This window comes from Pseudophryne corroboree, chromosome 7 (genome assembly GCF_028390025.1).
Source record: "Pseudophryne corroboree isolate aPseCor3 chromosome 7, aPseCor3.hap2, whole genome shotgun sequence".
NCBI lineage: Eukaryota > Metazoa > Chordata > Amphibia > Anura > Myobatrachidae > Pseudophryne > Pseudophryne corroboree.
Genome location: NC_086450.1, coordinates 185,732,962 through 185,752,868, shown reverse-complemented (window position 1 = coordinate 185,752,868; position 19,907 = coordinate 185,732,962). Strand labels below are relative to the sequence as shown.

Sequence of the window (19,907 nt, the reverse complement as noted above, 5' to 3'; positions counted from 1 at the left end):
AACTCTCTCTGCAAATGTTATATCTGCCACACCTGCAGTGCACATGGTTTTGCCCAATTGCTAACTTTCTTGCTGCTGCGATCAACTCAGAATTACCCCCATGGTACGCCTGACCTTTTGCTTTACCTGAAGGACGAAAGGGGCGAAAGGACGTGCCTTTGGCCTTCGACACAGAAGGAGCTGTATTAGGCCGACAGGCAGTTTTGGCAGTAGCCAAGTCAGCCACTATCTTATTTAAGTCCTCCCCAAACAGAATATCTCCCTCCAGGGTTTTTCTAGAGTCCAGATCCACAGACCAGGATCTCAGCCACAATATCCTGCGAGCCAGGACTGACGTAGTAGAGGCCTTGGCTGCTAGGATACCGGCATCAGAAGCCGCCTCTTTAATATATCGAGAAGCTGTGACAATATATGACAAGCATTGTCTAGCATGGTCAGAGGAGATTTCAGCTTCTAACTCCAAGGCCCAAGCTTCAATAGCCTCTGCAGCCCATGTAGCTGCAATAGTGGGCCATTGTGCAGCACCCGTGAGGGTGTAAATCGCTTTCAGACAACCCTCTACACGTTTATCCGTAGGCTCTTTTAGAGACGTGACGGTAGTGACAGGTAGAGCTGAGGAAACCACCATCCTAGCCACATGCGAGTCTACTGGAGGAGGCGTTTCCCAATTCTTAGACAGCTCTGGCGCGAGGGGATAGCGAGCCAGCATCTTCTTTTGAGGCACAAACTTCGTACCCGGGCTTTCCCAGGGTTCCTGATATCCACTAGGTGGTCAGAGTGAGGTAAAACCTGTTTAACCACCTTCTGACGCTTGAACCTATCTGGTTTCTTAGGAGGGACGGATGGCTCGGGATCATCCGTAATCTGCAGAATTAACTTAATAGCCTCCAAAAGATCAGGAACATCCACATGTGAACTACCCTCCCCATCAGCCGTATCTGAGTCAGAACCTGTGGGGTCAGTGTATGTGCTGTCTTCATCAGACGAGGTGTCAGTGACAGCAGTGGATTGTGAGGAGACGAGCGCTCGCTTAGAGGAGCTCTTGGACTTAGGCGAGCGTTGGTCAGACTTTTTAGTAGTCAGGGACTGGTTCAACTTCTTTAATTGAGCAGATAAATCATCCGCCCACGGCGGGTTAGCTGCAGGGACCACATACGGTTGTACCGGCATTGGGGGTCCCATAGGGGGTGTTAGTTTGTGAACTAGCGTATGCAGAAGCGTGGAAAAAGCGGCCCATGGAGGGTCAGTATGTGTCTCCGTTGCCACAGTCCCACTGTGGGGCAAGGAGCCCCCAGAACCAGAGCCCACAACTGCTATATTCTCCTCATATGGGTCTGTGGCTGTAGCAACCCCAGCAGTGTATTCCGCCCCAGAACCGTTACCCTCAGAAGCAGACATGATATAACTTGCAGTATGAGGTAACAGTACAATTATTAGCAGCACTATATCCCTAAACCCAAACCCCTGTGCAGTGTAGTCAGCACCAGCAGAGATAAAGGAGAGATATGGTGACTAAATCACAGAGAAAAATACGTCATACAGTATATCTTTGTGAAAATCCTATATTAAATAACACCTGACGCACCAAGCCCCCTCAGGTTATAGAATATAGGGATAGCAAGTTGAGTGAAAGACACGAGATGGACACCACTCAGCTATCAAATGCACACACAATAGTCACAGTTTGTACAATGCAGAGGTTATTAATGACAATAATACTGCACTGGACTAACTTGTATAGCTAAATAGTCAATAGATATAACACTACACAGTAAGAACTGGATGTATATCACAGGGTAATTGTACTATAAAACCCTGATTAAAAGCACTCTTTCTTAACTATCACTGACTAAAAAGGCAAGTAGAATACTTAAGTGTCATGTAAAGGCACAGCGCTGACAACCAGGCGGCTTTACATAGGAGGATTTGCCCAAGCAGTCCCAGGAACAGTGAGCTGAGGATTAATGGCGCCGCAGACACTGGCAGGGAGTGAGGAAAAGACAGAGTTGCAGCTCCAGGGCGGGAACACTTGTTAGAAATGGCGCCCTGGGGCTGGGGGAGGGGCTTCAGGTCTAAGCCTTATCCCCCTTGCTGGCAAAACCACCGGGTACTGTGGGCGATATTAAAATCGGTTTGAGAGAAAATCTGACCTGCGCCCATGCCCTGGTGATCTAGTGGGATCGCCTGTACTGCCACAGTGTCCACCGCCAGCGTGCGCGGTCCGCCTCCCACCGACCGGGCCGGATCGCGATAAAGACCGGGTCCCGCGAGCGGGACCCACTTACCATCTCCCGAAGCGCGGCCACGCGATCCTGGAGAGCCCCAGCCGTGTGTGCCTAACGTGAAGTAAACCGGAGCCTCCTCTGTAGGTACCCGGCAACCAGGGCTCGGGAGTGTACAGCGCCGCTGGGGAGAGCTGGAGCCGCAGCAGAGAATGTCACAAGACATTTACCTCCGCTGCTGCCCTGAAGTCTTCACTTTTTCTTCAGAAAAAAGCTTTTCTTAGGGCTGCATGGAGCAGCCCCTCTGTTAAGTGCCTGCTTACTGCAGCACCAACTTACAAAACTGAGCTCCTGTGCTGGGAGGCGGGGTGATATAGGAGGCGGCGCTGTGCATTCTGGGAACAGTCAAAGCTTTGAGTCTGTTGGTGCCTCGGATCAAGTTCCTACTCTACACCCCCATTGTCCAGACTTGTGGAGCCCAGTGTACCCCGCAGCAGAAAATAAGATTTTAAACCTACCGGTAAATCTTTTTCTCGTAGTCCGTAGAGGATGCTGGGGACTCCGTAAGGACCATGGGGATAGACAGGCTCCGCAGGAGACATGGGCACTTTAAGAAAGACTTTAGGTCTGGGTGTGCACTGGCTCCTCCCTCGATGCCCCTCCTCTAGACCTCAGTTAGAGAAACCGTGCCCAGAGGAGACGGACAGTACGAGGAAAGGATTTTACTTAATCCAAGGGCAAGATTCACACCAGCCACACCGTATAACTTGTGATATACTATCTAGTTAACAGTATGAAAAAACAACATGTCATCGGTCCAAAACCGATGAAATTATACCATAACCCTTATGTAAGCAATAACTATATACAAGTCTTGCAGAAGTAGTCCGCACTTGGGACGGGTGCCCAGCATCCTCTACGGACTACGAGAAAAAGATTCACCGGTAGGTTTAAAATCTTATTTTCTCTAACGTCCTAGAGGATGCTGGGGACTCCGTAAGGACCATGGGGATTATACCAAAGCTCCCAAACGGGCGGGAGAGTGCGGATGATTCTGCAGCACCGATTGAGCAAACACAAGGTCCTCCTCAGCCAGGGTATCAAACTTATAGAACTTTGCAAAGGTGTTTGACCCCGACCAAGTAGCAGCTCGGCACAGCTGTAGTGCCGAGACCCCTCAGGCAGCCGCCCAAGACGAGCCCACCTTCCTAGTGGAATGGGCCTTAACCGATTTCGGTAACCTCAATCCTGCCGTAGAATGCGCCTGCTGAATCGTGTTACAGATCCAGCGAGCAATAGTCTGCTTTGAAGCAGGGCCACCAACCTTGTTGGCTGCATACAGGACAAACAGTGCTTCTGTTTTTCTGATCCTAGCCGTTCTGGCCACGTAAATTTTCAAAGCCCTGACCACATCCAGGGACTCTGAATCCTCCAAGTCACGTGTAGCCACAGGCACGACAATAGGTTGGTTCATATGAAAGGATGAGACCACCTTAGGTAGGAATTGAGGACGGGTCCGCAATTCCGCTCTATCCATATGGAAAACCAGATAGGGGCTTTTAGTGATAAAGCCGCCAATTCCGAAACTCGCCTAGCCGAAGCCAAGGCTAACAACATGACCACCTTCCAAGTGAGATATTTCAACTCCACTGATTTAAGTGGTTCAAACCAATGTGACTTAAGGAAACTTAACCCACGTTAAGGTCCCAAGGCGCCACCGGAGGTACAAAAGGAGGCTGAATATGCAGTACTCCCTTCACAAAAGTCTGTACTTCAGGTAAAGAGGCCAATTCCTTTTGAAAGAAAATGGATAAGGCCGAAATCTGAACTTTAATGGAGCCTAACTTTAGGCCCAAATTCACTCCAGTCTGTAGGAAGTGAAGAAAACGGCCTAGATGGAATTCTTCCGTAGGAACATTCCTGGCCTCACACCAAGAAACATATTTACGCCATATTCGGTGATAATGTTTAGATGTCACGTCCTTCCTAGCCTTTATTAACGTAGGAATAACCTCATCCATAATACCTTTTTCCGCTAGGATCCGGCGTTCAACCGCCATGCCGTCAAACGCAGCCGCGGTAAGTCTTGGAACAGACAGGGACCTTGTTGTAACAGGTCCTGCCTTAGAGGAAGAGGCCACGGATCTTCTGTGAGCATTTCCTGCAGATCCGGATACCAGGTCCTTCGTGGCCAATCCGGAACAATGAGTATTGTTCTCACTCCTCTTTTTCTTATTATCCTCAACACCTTGGGTATGAGAGGAAGAGGAGGAAACACACAGACCGACTGGAACACCCACGACGTCACTAGGGCGTCCACAGCTACCGCCTGAGGGTCTCTTGACCTGGCGCAATACCTTTGTAGCTTTTTGTTGAGACGGGACGCCATCATGTCTATTTGGGGCAGTCCCCACCGACTTGCAATCTGCGCGAAGACTTCTTGATGAAGTCCCCACTCTCCCGGATGCAGGTCGTGTCTGCTGAGGAAGTCTGCTTCCCAGTTGTCCACTCCCGGAATGAACACTGCTGACAGAGCACTTACATGATTCTCCGCCCAGCGAAGAATTCTGATGGCTTCCGCCATTGCCACCCTGCTCCTTGTGCCGCCTTGGCGGTTTACATGAGCTACTGCGGTGACGTTGTCTGACTGGATCAGAACTGGTCGATCGCGAAGTAAGATCTCCGCTTGACGTAGGGCGTTGTATATGGCCCTTAGTTCCAGGATGTTGATGTGAAGACAAGTCTCTTGACTTGACCAAAGGCCTTTGAAATTTCTTCCCTGTGTGACTGCTCCCCAACCTCGAAGGCTCGCGTCCGTGGTCACCAGGATCCAGTCCTGAATGCCGAACCTGCGGCCCTCTAGAAGGTGAGCACTTTTCAGCCACCACAGGAGAGATACTCTGGCCCTGGGGGACAGGGTGATCCGCTGATGCATTTGCAGATGTGACCCGGACCATTCGTCCAATAGGTCCCATTGGAATGTCCTTGCATGGAATCTGCCGTAGGGAATGGCTTCGTATGTCGCCACCATTTTTCCCAGGTCTTGAGTGCAATGACGTATTGACACTTGTTTTGGCTTCAACAGGTTCATGACTAGAGTCATGAGATCCTGCGCTTTTTCTGTCGGAAGAAAAATCCTCTTCTGGTCTGTGTCCAGAATCATGCCCAAGAAGGGCAGACGAGTTGTAGGATTCAGCTGCGACTTTGGAATATTGATAATCCAGCCGTGTCTCTGTAACACAGTCAGTGAAAGTGAGACACTGTTCAGCAACTTCTCCCGTGATCTCGCTTTTATGAGTAGATCGTCCAAGTACGGGATAATTGTGACACCCTGTTTGCGCAGGAGCACCATCATTTCCGCCATTACCTTGGTGAAAATTCTCGGGGCCGTGGAAAGCCCAAACGGCAACGTCTGAAATTGGTAATGACAATCCTGTACCGCAAATCTCAGGTACGCCTGATGAGGAGGATATATGGGAACATGCAGGTATGCATCCTTTATGTCCAGAGATACCATAAAATCTCCCCCTTCCAGGCTGGCGATGACCGCTCTGAGCGATTCCCTCTTGAACTTGAACCGTTATAAGTAAAGGTTCAGGGATTTTAAATTCAAAATGGGTCTGACCGAACCGTCCGGTTTCGGGACCACAAACAGAGTTGAGTAGTACCCCTTCCCTCTTTGAAGCAGGGGAACCTCTACCACCACTTGTTGAAGACACAATTTGCGAATCGCATGTAACACTATCTCCCTTTCCAGGGGGAAAGTCGGTAGGGCCGATTTGAAAAACCGGCGAGGAGGCACCTCTTCGAATTCCAGCTTGTATCCCTGGGAAACAATTTCTATTTCCCAGGGATCCACCTGTGAGTGAACCCAGATGTGGCTGAATAGTCGAAGACGTGCCCCCACTGGGGCGGACTCCCTCAGGGGAGCCCCAGCATCATGCGGTGGATTTTGCAGAGGCCGGAGAGGACTTCTGTTCCTGGGAACTAGCTGTGTTATGCAGCTTCTTCCGTCTGCCCTTACCTCTGGCAAGAAAGGACGATCCACGTACTCTCTTGCTTTCATTGGAACGAAAGGACTGCATTTGATAATGAGGCGCTTTCTTAGATTGTGAGGGAATATATGGCAAAAAATTCGATTTACCTGCCGTAGCCGTGGAGACGAGGTCCGAGAGGCCCTCTCCAAACAATTCCTCACCCTTGTAAGGCAACAACTCCATATGTCTCTTGGAGTCGGCATCACCTGACCACTGTCGGGTCCATAAGACACGCCTAGCAGAAATAGACATAGCGTTTATCCTGTAACCCAGTAAACTAATGTCTCTTTGAGCATCCCTCATATATAAGACAGCATCTTTTATATGCCCTAGGGTCATTAAAATGGTATCCTTATCAAGGGTCTCAATATCCGCTGATAAGGAATCTGTCCATGCTGCTACAGCACTACAAACCCAGGCCGACGCAATAGCCGGTCTGAGTAACGTACCAGAATGTGAGTAAATGGAATTCAAGGTAACCTCCTGCTTGCGGTCAGCAGGATCCTTGAAGGTAGCCGTATCTTGGGACGGAAGCGCTATCTTTTTTGATAAGCGCGTCAAGGCTTTGTCTACCCTAGGGGAGGATTCCCACCGGATTCTGTCCTGCGACGGGAAAGGATACGCTATTAGAATCCTTTTGGGAATCTGCAGTTTTTTGTCTGGAGTTTCCCCCGCTTTTTCGCATAATTCGTTCAGCTCATGTGATGAGGGAAAGGTGACCTCAGGTTTCTTTCCCTTATACATGTGTACCCTCATGTCAGGGACAGGGGGTTCCTCAGTGATGTGCAAAACATCTTTTATTGCGATAATCATATATCGAATACATTTAGCCACCTTTGGCTGTAATTTTGCATCATCGTAGTCGACACTGGAGTCTGAATCCGTGTCGGTATCTGTGTCAACTATTTGGGATAGTGGACGTTTCTGAGACCTCGAAGGTCCAGGCGACATTGGGACAGGCATGGGTTGACTCCCTGACTGTACCCCAGCTTCAGCTTTGTCTAATCTTTTGTGCAATAAATTAACATTAGCACTTAAAACATTCCACATATCCATCCAGTCAGGTGTCGGCACTGCCGACGGAGACCTAACATTCATACACTCCCCCTCCTCCTTAGGTGAGCCTTTAATCTCAGACATGTCGACACACGCGTACCGACACACCACACACACACAGGGAAGCTATTTTCTGAAGACAGGTTCCCCACCAGGCCCTTTGGAGAGACAGAGAGAGAGTATGCCAGCACACACCCCAGCGCTATATGACCCAGGAAAAAACACAGTATGTTTACCCAGTAGCGCTTTTGTTATGTATATGCGCCAATTATATGCCCCCCCTCTACTTTAAAACCCTTCTTTCACCGTGTGTTAAGCAGGGGAGAGTCCGGGGAGCTTCCTCTCAGCGGTGCTGTGGAGAAAAATGGTGCTGGTGAGTGCTGAGGGAGAAGCCCCGCCCCCTCGGCAGTGGGCTTCTGTCCCGCTCAAATTTCTCAATAACATGGCGGGGGCTCTTTATATACATGTACAGTGCCCAGCTGTACATGTATATATCTATATATGCCACAGGAGAGGTTTATATTGCTGCCCAGGGCGCCCCCCTCTGCGCCCTGCACCCTTACAGTGATCGAGGTGTGTGAGGTGAATGGGAGCAATGGCGCACAGCTGCAGTGCTGTGCGTTACCTCTATGAAGATCAAGGTGTCTTCTGCCGCCTCTGATGTTCTTTTCCTCAATACTCACCCGGCTTCAATCTTCCGGCTCTGCGAGGAGGACGGCGGTGCGGCTCTGGGACGGACGGCTAGGGTGAGACCTGCATACCGATCCCTCTGGAGCTAATGGTGTCCAGTAGCCTAAGAAACAGAGCCCTGAAACTCAGAGAAGTGGGTCTGTTTCTCTCTCCTCAGTCCCTCGATGCAGGGAGTCTGTTGCCAGCAGGATCCCTGAACATAAAAAACCTAACTAAAATGCTTTCTTTACAGGAAACTCAGGAGAGCTCCTGAAATGCACCCAGTCTCCACTGGGCACAGCATCAAACTGAGGTCTGGAGGAGGGGCATAGAGGGAGGAGCCAGTGCACACCCAGAGTCAAAGTCTTTCTTAAAGGGCCCATGTCTCCTGCGGAGCCCGTCTATCCCCATGGTCCTTACGGAGTCCCCAGCATCCATTAGTTATCAACTTCACTGCCTGTGTATCATATCTGCAAACACAAACATAAGACAACCAACAGTATAACACCATACCCGTCTGTGTAGTTGAAATGAACATTCTCAAACTCAATTTTCCCAGTGTTGAATCTCAGCTCTGAGGCATTCACCAAATCCTTCACCTGGGCAGTTTAAAAAGACATAGAAGCTGTTCAGTTATAGCCCGAAATGTGAATCATTGTCTTGCATAAGGAAAACAATCCCCGGACAGATGCCGATTATCATGCAGCTCTCTGTACAATGCATGTTGTTTAACAGGTCTTCATCCTCCAAAGCCTAACCCTAACCCGGTTGGTTGGAATGAAATTCTGATAATGGATGAGAGCAAATCAAAATTTGCTTCTAAATGCCGTAAAACTGATAAAAAGGTCATTCAGACACATCAGTAAAATCAAATGGATTTAACCAATTTGTCTGATTGACCATTTTTGTCTGTTTTCCGGTGTCTGGGAGCCAATGGTACTTGTCATTTGCTCTCAGCCATTATCAGATTTTCATTCCAACCAGCCAGATTGGACATATAAATCTTCAGTGTATGGCCAGCTTTACAGTCATTCATACTATAGCAGTCAATTCATCAAGTGAATATAAAGTTGATCACACATGGACGGCATTGGACAGACTCAAAAGAAATCTGATTACCAGCAAGAATTACAAATGGGATGCAGTCAATATCCTGCTTGTCGGGATCCCGGACGCTCAGCATACCGGCGCGGGATTCCGACACCTATTCTCCTTCTTGGGGTGTCCACGACACCCCTGGAGGAATAATAAATAGCGTCCTGCGCCACCGTGCCCGCAGCGTGGTGAGCGCAACGAGCCCGCTAGGGGCTCTTTTGCGCTTGTCCTGCTGCCGGCATTCCGGCGCCCAGCATCCTGCGGTCAGGATTCTGACCGCCAGGATAACGGGCGCGGTTTGAAAAATAAAAATTTAATTACTATAACCTCAATTTTATTTTTACATAGAAATTGGTAACGCTATTAATCCACAATAGACTGTGCCATCTCTAGTAAAGCCGATACATGATGAAGGTCAAGAGTAGCCAATCAAATGCTGCCACAACCCAATGAGATGCCCCCATGTCTTATGTAAGTTCACACATGCCAACAGCAATAAAATACAGCATTCAAAATGAAAGAAATTAAAGGAGGGGGAATGAAGCACTTAATCATGAGCTATTAAAACAATAAAATTTAATATTCTGTTGATACTTGGGGGTAGCCAATAGCATCCTCTCACCTCTTGGTCTTCACTGAATAGTTCAAACATATTCTCCATGTCAATGAAGGAGTTTTGAATCATCCTGGAAAGCAGATATGAAATACATAAATAAACAAAGTTGATGTATGAACGGGTGTAGTATAGTATGCCGGGGGCCGGGCTCCCGGAGACCAGCATACCGGCGCCGGGAGCCCGACCGCCGGCATACCGGCAGCGTGGCGAGCGCAAATGAGCCCCTTGCGGGCTCGCTGCGCTCTCCACGCTGCGGGAAAGGTGGCGCGCGTTTATTCTCCCTCCAGGGGGGTCGTGGACCCCCACGAGGGAGAAAATGTGTCGGTATGCCGGCTGTCGGGATTCCGGCGCCGGTATACTGTGCGCCGGGATCCCGACAGTCGGCATACTGAAGACCACCCGTATGAACCTGGTATACTTGGTTCCACAGTTTTCTGACAATGGTGTGACAGGAACCTCATATCACTGCCCTTGCTCCTTCCAATATCTCACAGTGTTCTCTCTGCCTCAACTTCCCTCTCCACATCACAATGTCTCTGGCCTGTCACATGTAGTCATGTCCTCACTTAGGGGCCCCATACACTACAACGATATGTCTGAGGCTTAAGTCGGATGTGATTTCCTTGAAATCCCCCAGGACCTTCCCAGGAGTGATAACATACGATTTTGTACTTTTGTACTATTTTTGTGCAAGATTATCGCATGCGTTTGACCAAGCCGCGATAAATTGCATGTGATATATCATATGAATTGTACCATAAGATATATCTGATGGGCTGGATTAGAGGGCTAGGGGGGCTGGGAGTGTCCTGGAGAATGCCAGTCAAACTTGTGCGATACATCGTAGGCACAAAAAGAACACCATTTTCCATCAGATTCCATGGATTCCGATAAATCAATCATGACCGCGCATCGGATCAGATCGAAAACACATACGATTTGACACTTTTCATACAATATATCGGCCCGAAAGGTCAGAATCGCATGAAATCGAGCAAAATCGTTGTAGTGTATGGGGCCATTAACACATCCCACTCAACTCTCCTGACAATGGGGGTCATTCCGACCCGATCACACGCTGCACTTCTTCGCAGCCGTGCAATCGGTTCGGAAATGCGCATGCGCGTTGGCTGCATTGCGCAGGCGCTTCGGTTGTCCGGTAGCAACACCGCTAATGAAGAAAGCGGTCGCAGTGGAGACCGCAAGAAGATTAACAGGAGGAAGGCGTTCCAGGGCGTCAACTGACCGTTTTCTGGGAGTGGTGCGGCGAACAAAGGCGTGTCCAGGCATTTGGAGGGCGGATGCCTGACGTCAATTTTGGGACCTGCATCGCTGGATCGATCGCACAGGGTAAGCAACTCTTACTCTGGTCTACTTCTACACACAACTTTTTTTTGCATAGTAGGGCTGCACAAGCGTTCACAGCCTTGCTATGCAAAAAAGCCCTCGGGCAGCAAAAAGTTGCTACGTGCGATCAACTTGGAATGACCCACATAGGACCTAATTCAGACCTGATCACAGCAGCAAATTTGTTAGCTAATGGGCAAAAACCATGTGCACTACATGGGAGGGCAGATATAACATGTGCAGAGAGAGTTAGATTTGGGTGGGGTGTGTTCAAACTGAAATCTAAAAATAAAGCAGCTAGTATTTTCCCTGCCCAGAAACAAAATAACCAACATCAAATCTAACTCTCTCGGCACATGTTATGTCTGCCACACCTGCAGTGCACATGGTTTTGCCCATTAGCTAACAAATTTGTTGCTGCGATCAGGTCTGAATTAGGCCCATATTCTGTACTTAAGTGGGACCCTGCTCCTTCAACCATATAACTTTCAGCCCATGGCTTCTGCTGCCTCTGTTAGCCTCCCCACATCACTTCATGACGCTGCCCCTGTTACATGTAGCCATGTACTCTTTCTGTGCTGATGGGGAACCCTGCTTGTTGTACTATATAACTCTCAGTTTGTGTCTTCCTGCTGCCTCCATACTCCTCCTTGGATCATTGACATCTCTGTTACGTGTAGTCATGTACTCGCTGACACCACAGTTATCTCCTGATATACTCTGTGCGGCCTTATGAACCTACACTTACATACTACAGTTCCGTAGTGATTAGCATTTATGCCTCACAGCACGAAAGGTCATAGATTTAATTCCAATGGGGGCTCTACCTGTGTGTAGTTTGTATGTCCCCTCCATGTCTACATGGATTCCCCCCAGGTGCACTGGCTTCCTCCCACAATCCAAAAGCATACTGGTAGATTAGCTTCTGACAAAACTGTGTGTCCATACGATAGGGAATAAATATTATACATTCCATGGGCACAGAATGATGGTGAATGACTAAACAGTCCCTGCATAATGTGTGCATTATATAAAAAACAGTTAATGAATACAGAAGTTCTGTGACATCCTGCTGCCTCCATCCGCTTCCTCACATTGTGGCATCAGTCACATGCCACCCTGCTTGCATTATTCAGTAATGTATACATAAAAAAAAAAAAAAAGGATAAATAACAGCACTTCAGGTGTAAAATAACTTTCACATCTGCACTGACTGCATTAAATGGATTGAAAGGGGTAAATTTACTAAAATTTCTAAAATTGAAAAGTGGTGATGTTGCCCATAGCAACCAATCAGATTATGTCTATCATTTTCTAGGATGCAATAAAAAAAAAAAGATAGACAGAATCTTTTTTTTTGGTGCAAATTTTTATTGAGTACCAACACAAAATACAATTGGTATAACACAGCACATAAAAAAGAGAATCACAATATACTGTAACAAACTGTAAATCAATAAGGCAAAAAAGACATAAGCGAAATCATAGAAATGTATGCTGTTGGTTGGTACGTCTTCTTTTTTCTTTATACATACATAAATCACAACAAGAACAGTTCAAGAAGCGCATTTTATATATATATATCTATATATATCTATCTATCTATATTACACACACACATATATATATATATATATATATATATTTCTTGTGATGCTGTGTACTCGGCACTCACTCTTAAAATGGTAGGTGCTGCGGTGCCCTCCTGGAGGCGAAAACCTCTGGATATGGATTGGTAAAGAAGGCGGCACTCAGACAGACGTAAATTGCAGTAAAAATGTGGTCAGTTTATTCCGACATGTTTCGGGGTAATCACCCCGTCCTCAGGGTCATCATGCTGACCCTGAGGACGGGGTGATTACCCCGAAACATGTCGGAATAAACTGACCACATTTTTACTGCAATTTACGTCTGTCTGAGTGCCGCCTTCTTTACCAATCTATATATATATATATACATACATACACACACATACATACATACATACATACATACATACACACACACACACACACACACACACACACAAACAAATATAGAAAACCACAGCACTCGCCACCCCAGAAGCGGGGTGCAGTGTCTGCACTCACCACTCAGCTCCTCCTTAGTAATTTATCAGCCAGTGGGGGTAATTCTGAGTTGATCGCAGCAGGAAATTTGTTAGCAGTTGGGCAAAACCATGTGCACTGCAGGGGGAGACAGATATAACATGTGCAGAAAGAGTTAGATTTGGGTGGGTTATTTTGTTTCTGTGCAGGGTAAATACTGGCTGCTTTATTTTTACACTGCAATTTAGATTGCAGATTGAACACACCACACCCAAATCTAACTCTCTCTGCACATGTTAAATCTCCCTTCCCGTGCAGTGCACATGGTTTTGCCCAACTGCTAACAAAGTTCCTGCTGCGATCAACTCAGAATTACCCCTAGTGTCAGGTGACTAGTATGCCTTTAAAAGCCATAAGATTTGTGGCAGGCATACATTAAACCTAGTGGGCATATTTGCAGTTATATTATGTGTGATACAGTTGCCAGGTTTTAATTTTTAAGGCTTTGTGACAGTGTAGGACCTGTATGAAGGTGGGGTACCTTGGCGAGCGGTTTGCAGGCTTCCGTGCATTGGCCAATTCACTAACTAAACCCCCATCATTTATTTATTGATGTTGTGAGGACAAGTGAGCTTGCTATGGTGAGTGCTGAATTTTCTATTTGTGTATATTTTATATATATATATATATATATATATATATATATATAGATATATATATATATACACACACACACACACACACACACACACACACACACACATCACTAATTCTCTTACGTCCCGACATGTTAGGAGGCTGAAATTTAACATAGGTATTCTTCAGGTGGAAAATAGTGTAGTAAAAGGAGGATTTTGGTACTTACCGATAAATCCCTTTTTTGGAAGCCATAGGGTACACTGGCACAACTTCAAGACCGTGGGGTGATGGCGGCTTACAGGAAGCTGGCACTTAAAATAATCCAAGAAGTGAAACAGGCTCCTCCCCCTCTACCCCCCATCATCCCTCAGTTATGAATTAGCTGAGTGGAGACGGGGACAAGAGAACAGAACTACTGTATACGAGGGAAGAGAGCACATAATCAAACAGAACAGAACAACAATGAAGGCAAGAGAACAGCGAAGGGCGGGCGACCAGTGTCCCCTATGGCTTACAAAAAAGGGTTTTATAGGTATGTATCAAAAACCTCCTTTTTCTGTCAGCCACTAGAGGACACTGGCACAACTTCAAGGCCATGGAGACGTCCCAAAGTTTCCCCCCTGGGCTGGAGATCACTGAGGAACTTGCAAAACAAGACGGCCAAACCATGAGGATGAAGCCGCAAAAGTATCAAACTTGTAGAACTTGGCAAACGTATGAATAGCGGCCCAGGAAGACACAACTGAGCATGTAAAGTGGACCGCAATGGATAATGGAGGTTGCCTAGATTGGTGTAGACAGGCATGACGAATAGCCAACCGAATCCTAAAGACTAAGGTCTGCTTAGTAGCAGGCCACCCTCACCGCGGGAGATCATAAAGCACGCATACAGCATCCAGTCTTTCATGTAGATCTTCAACGTTCTCACTACATCTAGAGAAGAAGGTGTCCCAGAGTCCTCCAATAAGGATGGTACCACAATCGGCTGCTGGATATGAAAAGCAGACACTACCTTGGGAACAAAGTAAGCACGTGTTCTCAACTCAGCCCTATCAGGTTGAAAAATCAAGTAGGGAGGCATACAAGACAAGGCACTTAATTCAGATACCCTCCGGGCTGGAGCTATGGCTAATAGAAAAGCAGTCTTCCAAGTAAGATAGTTAATATCTGCGTCTTCCAAGGGTTCAAAATAGGGTGACTGCAGATAATCCAGCACCAGATTCAAGTCCCAAGGAGCTGTAGGGGGAACAAACAGGGGTCGTACCCGAAGGACCCCACGTAGGAAAGTTTGCACATCCGGAAGGAGCGCCAGGCGTCTCTGAAAGAAAATAGATATGGCAGATACCTGAACTTTCAGGGATCCTAGATGAAATCCGGAATCTAAACCTGCCTTAAGAAAGAGCAAGAACCGTGAGAGACGAAAGAATCTGATTGAAACCTTTTTTGGTCACACCAAGATATATAAGAACGCCGGATGCGATGGTAATGGGCTGCCGTAACAGGTTTTCGTGCACGCAACATTGTGGGAATCACACATTCCGGAATCCCTTTGTGTTTTAGGATGTCTGCCTCAAGAGCCATCCCGTTAAACGTAGCTTTGGTAACTCTGGATGCACGAAGGACCCTTGTTGGAGTAGATCCGTTCGCAGAGGTAGAGGCCTAGGATCGTCCACTAGCAGAAGGCGAAGGTCTGAAAACCAATCTCTCCGAGGCCAATTTGGTGCCACCAAGATCACCGTGATTGACTCCTGTTTGATTCTCTTGAGAATTCGAGACAATAGAGGAAACAGATGAAATACGTATACTAGGTCATATGGCCAAGGCATGGCCAGAGCGTCTACAGCTACTGCCTGAGGATCCCGTGTTCTGGAGATGTTTCGAGGAAGCTGATGATTGAGACGGGACGCCATGAGATCCACCTCCGGACACCCCCAGCACTGTGACAGAGCGTCAAACACCTCTGGGTAAAGTGCCCACTCTCCCGGATGTAGATCCTGACGGCTGAGGTAGTCTGCTTCCCAATTGTCTACTCCTGGAATGAATACTGCTGAGAGGACTACAGCATTGCGTTAGGCCCACTGGAGAATGCGTGACACTTCTCACATCACTTGGCGACTGCGAGTTCCTCCCTGCATATTTACGTACGCTACAGCAGTCACTTTGTTCGACTGAACTTTTACCGCCTTGGATCGAAGAACTTGGGCAGTTTTTACTAGTGCATTGTAGATCGCTCTCAGTTCCAACACATTTATTGGCAACAGTTAATCCTGTGGAGACCAATGGCCCTGAAGATGGAAGTCCAACACAACCGCGGCCCATCCCCTGAGGCTGGCATCTGTCGTTAGGATCGTCCAGTCCCATACACCGAACCGCCTGCCCGCAGTGAGATTGTGCAGTTGGAGCCACCAAGAAGCAAAAGTCGCGTCTCTGGAGTCAGTCAAACTAACTTTTGAAGGTGTAGATGCGACCCTGGCAATTGATGTAACAGATCCAGCTGGAAAGGATGTGAATGAAAACGGCCGAACTCCAGAGTTTCGAAAGCTTCCACCATTTTCCCAAGCAAACAAGTGCATAAATGGACTGATCCCAGCCTTGGCTTGAGGACAGCCTGTACCAGTTTCTGTATACACAGAGCTTGGTCATGAGGCAGAAAAACTTTCTGGACGTTGGTGTTCAGGATCACACCAAGAAACTGGATACGCTGTGACGACTGAAGGATGGATTTCCGAAAATTGATTATCCATCCGTGTTCCACTAATTCATTGTATGTTAATAGAGCATGCTCCTGGAGAATGAGATCTGATGGAGCTTTGAGGAGGAGGTCGTCTAGGTATGGCATTATTGTGACTTCCAGTGATCTGAGGTGAGCAATCATCACTGACAATCTCTTGGTTAAGGTGAAAAGATGACACCACCTTAGGCAAATAACCAGGTGGAGTTCTAAGAACTGTCCGGTCATGCTGAAATATCAGAAAGGGTGGACGACAGGACAGAGCGCCTTGACCGTGAGCCACTTAAGGTCCACTGACTCAAGAGGTTCAAATGGAGACTCTTGCAGGGCATTCAGGACAACAGACAGATCCCATGGAGCCACAGGAGGGACATAGGAAGGTTGAATCCGTAAAACACCCTGAGTGAAAGTATAAACATCAGGAATAAACGCAATTTTTCTCTGAAACCACACCGACAAGGCAGAGATATAAACCTTGAGGGAGGCCAGACGAAGTGCTAAGTCCAGGCCTTGTTGCAGAAAAGCCAGAAGTCTGGAAGCACTGAATTTGTATGCATCGTAATTCTTTAGCAGCACACCAGGTGAAGTAAGAATTCCAGACCCTGTAATAAATCCGCGCAGATGCTGGTTTGCGGGCCTTCAGTATAGTTTGGATAACCGCCTCAGAGAATCCTTTGACCCTTAGGAGTGAAGCTTCAAGAGCCACGCCGTCAAAGCCAGTCTAGCCAGGTCCGGGTAGACACAAGGGCCCTGAACGAGTGAGGAAGTAGAAGAGAACGCTTTATTGATAGACCCTGCAGGTCTGAGAACCAATGCCGTCTTGGCCATGCTGGAGCGACTAGAAGTAGTATTCCTCCTTCTTGTTTGAACTTCCGCAGTACCCTGGGCAGGAGTGACACTGGAGGGAACACGTATGGCAGCCGAAAGTTCCATGGAATTGCCAGTGTGTCCACGAACGCTGCTTGAGGATCCCTGGTTCTTGATCCCAAGACCAGAACTTTGTGACTGTGTCGAGACGACATCAAGTCTACATCTGGAAGTCCCACTTGTCTACTAGGAGTCGAAAGACTTCTTGATTTGAAAGACTCCACTCTCTGGCGTGCACGTCCTGACGACTGAGAAATCCGCTTCCCTGTTGAGGACTCCCGGAATGAACACTGCCGATATTGCTGGCAGATGGCGTTCCGCCCAACGAAGGATTTCTTACACTTTCATCATTGCCATGCGACTTCCGAGTGCCACCTTTATGGTTTATGTATGCCACCGTGGTGGCGTTGTCTGATTGTACTTGAACAGGCCTGTTCTGTATCAGAGGCAGGTCGAGAGACACAGTATTGAACACTGCCCGCAATTCCAGAAAGTTTATCGGGAGGAGTGATTCCTCCATGGTCCATCGACCCTGGAAAGAGTGTTGCTCCAACACCGCGCCCCAACCCCTCAGACTGGCATACGTAGTCAGTAGGAGCCAGTTGGGAATCCAGAAGGGACGGCCCCTGCTCAACTGCTGGTCCTGTAGCCACCAGGTCAGCGACAGACGAACCTCTGGAGTCAAGAGATCGTGTGAGACCTTAACCGATGAGGCAGGCCGTCCCACTTTGAAAGGATTAACCTCTGCAGAGTGCGAGAATGAAATTGAGCATACTCTACCATGTCGAACACCGACACCATCAGGCCTAGAACTTGCATCGCCTAATGTATCGACACCCTTGGGCCAAAGAGGAAGTACCTGATCCGGTCCTGAAGTTTAAGGACTTTCTCTGGAGATATACACAGCGTTGGCTGTGTGTGTCCAGCAGTGCCCCCAGGTGCACCATTCTCCGAGTTGGGACAAGTGAGGACTTATTCCATTTGATGAGCCACCCGTGGGCTTGGAGGAAGTTTACCGTCAGTTGCAGATGACTGAGGACATCATGGGAGTTTGCTAGAATCAGCAAGTCATCCAGATATGGCAGGATCCCGACTCCCTGGCGATGGAGATGAGCCGACATCAGGGCCATAATCTTGGTGAAGATCAGAGGAGCCGTGGCCAGTCCAAATGGCAAAGCCTGGAACTGATAGTGTAGGTTGCCAATAGCAAACCGCAGATATTGCTGATGCGATATGGCAATAGGTATATGCAGGTAAGCATCCTGTATATCCAGGGATACCATATAATCTTTAGGTTCCATGGCCAGTACAATTGAGCGCAGTGTTTCCATACGGAACTTGGACACTCTCACAAACTTGTTCAGTGATTTGAGGCTGAGTATGGGCCGGAAAGACCCATTGGCTTTCGGTACTAGAAACAGGGTCGAGAAGTATCCTCTGCCTCTCTGGGACAGAGTTACCGGCACCAACACTCCTGTATCCAGGAGGGAACGCACAACCAATTGAAGAGCCTGCGCTTCTAACGGAACCAGAGGGATAACCGTGGTGCAAAACTGGCGAGGGGGACGTCTCTTGAAAGAGACTGCGTACCCATGCGAGACAACTTCTCGCACCTACGCATCTGAAGTGGTCTTTAACCAGACCTGGGTGAATCGCAGAAGTCGGCCTCCCACCCTGGGGTACCCCATGGGGGAGGCCCGCCCCATCATGCAACAGGCTTGTCGTGTTTAGAAGCAGGATGACGGGCCACCCAGGACTGTTTTGTCTTGGGCTTTGTGGTTTTGGAAGCACAAGATGGTCTCGGGTATGTCTGACCTTTTGCTTTCCCTTGAGGTCGAAAGGAGCGAAAAGTGGTACCTTTTGCCTTCTGTGCAGGTCTTCCCCAAATAAGATATCTCCCTTAAAAGGGAGAACCCCCAAGGTCATTTTGAAGTCCAGGTCCACATTCCGTGACCTCAAGTACAGAATACGGCGAGCCAGGATGGATGTAGTCGACGCCTTTGCTGCCAACACACCCACCTCAGAGGACGCCTCCTGAATGTAATAGGCGGCGGTGGTAATATGAGACAGGTATTGTCAGATATATCCTGGGGCAACTCATCCTCTAATGCCTGAACCCATGCTACAATTCCTTTTGCAGCCCAGGAGGCTGCTATAGTGGGTCTATGCACAGCACCTGTAAGGGAGTAATTAGACTTCAGGCATCCCTCCGCACGCTTATCTGTCGGTTCCTTCAGTGAGGTGACAGTGGTGACAGGCAGAGTAGATGACACCACCGGACGGGTGACATGGGAATCCACCGGCGGTGAATTCTCCCACTTGTTACGCAACTCTGCAGGGAGAGGATAGCGAGCTACCATCCATTTAGACAGGGAGAATTTCTTCCCTGGTGTAATCCAGGGTTCTTGTCGTATGTCCACTAAATGGTCAGAATGCGGCAATAATGTTTTAGTTACCTTCAGATGTTTAAACTTATCAGGTTTCTTAGACACCGTAGTGGAATCCTCATCATCATCTGATATTTGCAGGATCTGCTTAATAGCAATCCCTAGGTCAGGAACATCAACCTGAGTTGTAGAT

At 48.0% G+C, this 19,907-nt stretch overlaps 1 protein-coding gene across 1 annotated transcript in view; it reads right to left on the bottom strand.

Annotated features, from left to right (window-relative positions):
• The window catches only part of ABCB6 (ATP binding cassette subfamily B member 6 (LAN blood group)), a 104,724-nt gene that overhangs the window by 18,357 nt on the left and 66,460 nt on the right, over positions 1-19,907 (bottom strand). Inside the window, exons 12-13 of the mRNA XM_063933869.1 lie at positions 9,702-9,765; positions 8,498-8,583 (exon numbers count right to left, since the gene is read on the bottom strand). Of these exons, the coding sequence (XP_063789939.1) occupies positions 8,498-8,583; positions 9,702-9,765 (150 nt within the window). The remainder of the gene's footprint in view (positions 1-8,497; positions 8,584-9,701; positions 9,766-19,907) is intronic.